Genomic DNA, 4,972 nt, shown 5'->3' with positions numbered 1-4,972 from the left:
TCGACCGGGGCGCACCCCTTCACCCTTCGCGAATTCTTCTAGCTTTTTTCCTACGCCGCGGACAGTGCCTGGAGTCTAGAGGTGCGAGCCGAAAAAGGGTCCGGGCCGAGGAAAGCCCCAGCGCCTGCCCTGGACCAGGATCTGGTCCCGACCCAGGCCCCGCGCTGGGGCGGGGGGAGAGGTACCGAGGGCGGGCAGCGGGGAGGGGCGAGCTGACCCCGTCCTAACCCGCGTCCCCAGCGCCTCCCGCTCCCCCTCCCCGCGCAGGCCGGAGGGGGCGGGCAAGGACTCCCAGCGCCCGGGCTCGCGTCCCCGCCCCGCCCCGCCCCGCCCAGCGCGCCGTATCCTCCGGGGTGGGCGGCCCCGCCTGGAAGGCGCCCAGGCGATTGGCGACTCGGGAAGGAGACGCGAGGAAAAGTCGAATAAGAGGGCGCGACGTCAGACCCGAGATTTGGGGAAGGGCAAGGGAGGAGGTGAGGGCGGGGACGGACACACAGACTTAGACACGGATCCACGGACTCACACCCCCCGCACAGCACCCTAAGTGTCCCCAACTTTAGGCCGCCTGAGCCCAGGGCGCCGAAGCCAGGGCTGGGGGTGGGGGTGGGGGGGAGTGTCGTGGGAGTAGAGAGAGTGAGATAAAAACAGGGGTGAAGAAAGAGTGAAGGGAGCAGAAAAGGGAGAAGAGCAAAAGGAATAGAGAGAACGGGAAAGGAGAGAGAAAAGAGTTTCCGATCGTCCAGGAGAGTGAAGGAGCCCGAAGGAGCGGAAGCGGTCCTAGGGGGAAGAGGAGGAAGGGCGAGGAGGGGGAGTACAAACTAGAGGAGGGTGAAGGAAGCGAGGCGCGACACTGCTCGGGGAGAGGAGGGCAGTGAGGAGCGAGGCGCGGGCAGAGGCGGCTCGGACTGCCGAGAGGAGGGAGCGCGGCGCAGAGAGGAGGGGCTTGCGGGCCCGTAGAAATGTCAATCAGAGCCCGGAGCCCCGGGAATCTCCGCCAATCTGTTCGGACCTGACCTGGCTCCTCGCCGCCGCCGCCGCCGCCGCCGCCGCCGCCGCCGCGGAGCAGATCAATAGGCGAACGCGGAGCGCTGCGCAGCGCGGGAGGCAGCGCGGCCCCAGCCCGGCCCAGCCCCCGATGCGCGCAGGAGCCCGCGGGCGGCGCTGAGCTGGGCGGCCCAGGGGGCCGGGCCCCCTCTCCGTCCGTGCCCCGCGGGCCACCATGTCCTTCCCCCAGCTCGGATACCAGTACATCCGCCCGCTCTACCCACCCGAGCGCCCGGGGGCCGCCGGCGGCGGCGGCAGCGCTGGAGCCCGGGGCGGCCCAGGAGCCGGAGCCTCGGAGCTGGCCGCCTCGGGGTCCCTGTCCAACGTGCTCTCCTCCGTGTACGGGGCGCCCTATGCCGCGGCGGCAGCGGCCGCCGCCGCCGCCCAAGGCTACGGTGCCTTTCTGCCCTACGCCGCCGAGCTGCCCATCTTCCCGCAGCTGGTAAGCGCCCAGGGAGCCGGAGTGGGGCGGGGGGAGGGTTGGAGCTGGGGCGCGGGACGAGGTGGAGCGCGCGGGAGTAGACTAGCGGGGCCCAGGCCGGGAGGGTGGAGGCGGCGACGGCCAGGGCGGCTAGGGCTCACCCGCGCTCCCTCCGCGCGTGTCCCTTCCTTCTCCATGTGCGTACAGGGCGCGCAGTACGAGCTGAAAGACAGCCCGGGGGTGCAGCATCCGGCCGCGGCCGCCGCGTTTCCGCACCCGCACCCCGCCTTCTACCCGTATGGCCAGTACCAGTTCGGGGACCCGTCCCGTCCCAAGAACGCCACCCGGGAGAGCACCAGCACGCTCAAGGCCTGGCTGAACGAGCACCGCAAGAACCCCTACCCCACCAAGGGCGAGAAGATCATGCTGGCCATCATCACCAAGATGACCCTCACCCAGGTGTCCACCTGGTTCGCCAACGCGCGCCGGCGCCTCAAGAAAGAGAACAAGATGACTTGGGCGCCCCGCAGCCGCACCGACGAGGAGGGCAACGCTTACGGGAGCGAGCGCGAGGAGGAAGACGAGGAGGAGGACGAAGAAGACAGCAAGCGCGAGCTGGAGCTGGAGGAGGAGGAGCTCGTGGGGGAGGAGGAGGACACGGGGGGCGAGGGCCTGGCGGACGACGACGAGGACGAGGAGATCGATTTGGAGAACTTAGACGGTGCGACCGCGGGGCCTGAGCTGGCCTTGTCTGGGGCGGCACACAGGGACGGCGACCTCGGCCTGAGACCCATTTCAGACTCCAAGAATAGCGACTCGGACGACAGCTCGGAGGGCTTGGAGGAGCGTCCGCTGCCCGTGTTGAGTCTGGCCCCGGCGCCACCGCCGGTGGCCGCGGTTCTGCCGTCTCCGCCCTCGCCTCCTGCAGGCCTGGACCCCTGCGCTCCCGCACCACCGCCCGCCTCAGCCCTGCAGAAGCCCAAGATCTGGTCCCTGGCCGAGACGGCCACAAGCCCGGACAACCCGCGCCGCTCGCCTCCGGGCGCGGGAGGTTCTCCCCCGGGGGCAGCCGTCGCGCCCCCAGCCCTGCAGCTCTCTCCGGCCGCGGCAGCCGCCGCGGCTCACAGACTCGTCTCGGCGCCGCTGGGCAAGTTCCCCGCTTGGACCAACCGGCCGTTCCCAGGCCCTACGCCGGGCCCACGCCCGCACCCGCTCTCCCTGCTGGGCTCGGCCCCTCCACACCTGCTGGGACTTCCCGGAGCCGCGGGCCACCCGGCCGCCGCCGCTGCCGCCTTCGCTCGGCCGGCGGAGCCCGAGGGCGGAACAGGTGACTACTGAGCGCCGCAGCGGAGGAAGGGGGTGGGTTCTGGGGGTCGCGCCGGGGCGGACGGAGATGGCAGGACCCCGGGGGGCGCGGGGCGCTCTCCACCCCGCGCCCGCCTCCCGCGGCCCTGAGTGCCGGCGTGGAGCTCTCTAAAGGCCCTCCTTTTTCTTCCCCGCTTGCCTTAGATCGCTGTAGTGCCTTGGAAGTGGAGAAAAAGTTGCTCAAGACGGCTTTCCAGCCCGTGCCCAGGCGGTAAGAGACCCCGCGGTAGGGGCGGACGGTGGGACGAGCAAGTGGGGGAGGAACGAACGCGGAGCACTGGAGGCTTTTGCCCCCGGGGAATGCAGCCGGGACGTGCTTTAAAAAGGGGACCAGACACACACTCCTCCGTAGTGCCCGCGGGCCCAGAGAGGCCTCGGGCAATCCCAGCCCGGCACCCGGGCGCGGCCCAGGGTACCGCGCGGTAGGAACCCGGGCCCCCGCCGGGCCAGCGGCGACTCTGGGAAGCCCACCTGGCGGTCTTCGAGCCGGGACCTCGGGTCCCTACTCCTTCCCAACCTTCTATAGCTAAACCGGAAGCCCAACATCTACAGCTGGACATCATCTGACACTGAGACACCTCCCAGTCCCCCGGCCTCAGTCCCAGGTTGGGTGTCCCAAATCCTAGGCAGCGTCGGTGCCCCGAACTCTCACTTCCTTTGCTACCACTGCTTCTCTCTTCCAGGCCCCAGAACCACCTGGATGCCGCTTTGGTCTTATCGGCTCTCTCCTCCTCCTAGTACTTATTTTTAAAAATTTTCAATCGTTGTAATAATTGTAAAAACAAAAAACAAAAAACAAAACTCTCTGTATAGTTATGACTTGTAAGCATGTCCGTGTATGAATACCTAAGAAACAAAACTAAGCAAAAAGAAAAAAAAGAAAAAAAAAAATAAACCAAGTTCCCTCAGTCCTCCCCAAGTGGCTTCTGTACCCCACATTAGCTGAGTTTGTGAGGGTTTTTCTGGTTGATGTTGTTCGGTTGATTTTGGGAGGTGGAGTTGCCGTGAGAATAAGAGTGTCTGACTTTTTTTTTTTTGTATATACAGAAAAATGTACATATGTGTGAACCAAATTGTACAAGAAAGTATCTATTTTTGGCTAAATAAATGAGCTGTTGCCACTTTGACTATAACCTGCCTGTCTGCCCGCCCCCCCCCTCCACGGACGGATCTATTTGGTTTTTGTTTTGTTTTGTTTTGTTTTGTTTTGTTTTGTTTTATCCGCTGCCCCCGCTCCCCATGTTTGAAGAGTCGCCGGAATCAGCGGGAAAAGAACGACAGTCAGGACCCAGGACCCTGTGATCACAAGAGTGCAGAAGCCAAGGAGACACAGAGGTGGCGGGGCTGGGGGCACCGCTGGAGGTGAGGCAGTTGGAGAAGTAGCTGGGGTGCCCCAGGGAAAGGGCAGAGGAGACAGCTGGGGGGAAACCGGAGAAGATGCCCTCCGAGGAGCCTGGGGAGTTGGGCCCACCCTGTCGGTCCACTGGATCAACCCTGGGGTTTGGGGCCTGCTCGGATGGCATGGCAGAAAGACCCAGAGAAGGGTCTGGATGCAGAAAGGTTAGGTTGGGGGGTTCTCATCAGTCCCGCGCCCCCATTCTTAGATAGGCACAATTGAGGCTCTCTGAGTCTTATGTCAGGGCATGTGCAAGTTCACTTCAAGCCCTTTCCAACCTCGCTGCACCCCCAGACTCCTCCTTACAGATGTGAGGGTGAGGGGTGGCGGTGAATAGGGGTTGCCTACGGAGGAGCAGCGACCCGGGGATGCACAGCATTTCCTCTTAGTGACCGTGCCCAGCCCGAATTGAGAGTGGGGGGACCTGAGTCCCGGTGGCCTCTGTGCATCTTGGCACCCCAGCGGGTTTTACCCCAAGTGCCCTGGAAGGATAGCTTTCTAGGGTGCTGGTGGGGGGTGCGGGGTGTTGGGGCCTGTGTACCTATCCAGCCAAGATTCCGGCTTGGGGCCTGTCAGGGGGTGGGCGCGCCGGGGGGGGGGGGAGGGAGCCGGGAAATTTGGGGCTGGAGCTCCCTCTACAGGACAAAAGGGCCACTCAGCGCCTGCCTCGGCGGCCTCTCCAGCCAGGCCTGGCCTGGCCGCCCGCTGGCCGCCCCGTCCTCGCCCTCTTGTTTTCTCTTTCAGTC

General features: G+C 65.3%; 1 protein-coding gene across 1 annotated transcript; it reads left to right on the top strand.

Annotated features, from left to right (window-relative positions):
• Positions 1 to 467: 467 nt before the first annotated feature.
• On the top strand, positions 468 to 3,957 carry IRX3 (iroquois homeobox 3). The gene is made up of 4 exons (XM_042968810.1): positions 468 to 1,486; positions 1,673 to 2,792; positions 2,975 to 3,041; positions 3,514 to 3,957. Exons 1-4 carry the CDS (start codon positions 1,220 to 1,222, stop codon positions 3,566 to 3,568), a joined length of 1,509 nt encoding a protein of 502 aa, XP_042824744.1. The 5' UTR covers positions 468 to 1,219; the 3' UTR covers positions 3,569 to 3,957.
• The last annotated feature ends 1,015 nt before the right edge of the window (positions 3,958 to 4,972 follow it).

The sequence above is a fragment of the Panthera tigris genome, chromosome E2 (genome assembly GCF_018350195.1).
Source record: "Panthera tigris isolate Pti1 chromosome E2, P.tigris_Pti1_mat1.1, whole genome shotgun sequence".
Lineage (NCBI taxonomy): Eukaryota > Metazoa > Chordata > Mammalia > Carnivora > Felidae > Panthera > Panthera tigris.
The sequence above is the reverse complement of the archived record's forward strand: the minus strand, read 5'-3'. Positions and strand labels throughout refer to the sequence as shown.

What these genes read in the sequence shown, in the direction of transcription:
- IRX3 (XM_042968810.1), top strand. Translation starts at nt 1,220, where the DNA reads ATGTCCTTCCCCCAGCTCGGATACCAGTACATCCGCCCGCTCTACCCA. An exon ending in GGAGCCCGAGGGCGGAACAG is followed by an intron (nt 2,793 to 2,974) that starts GTGACTACTGAG and finishes CGCTTGCCTTAG; the next exon opens with ATCGCTGTAGTGCCTTGGAA. An exon ending in TTCCAGCCCGTGCCCAGGCG is followed by an intron (nt 3,042 to 3,513) that starts GTAAGAGACCCC and finishes TCTCTCTTCCAG; the next exon opens with GCCCCAGAACCACCTGGATG.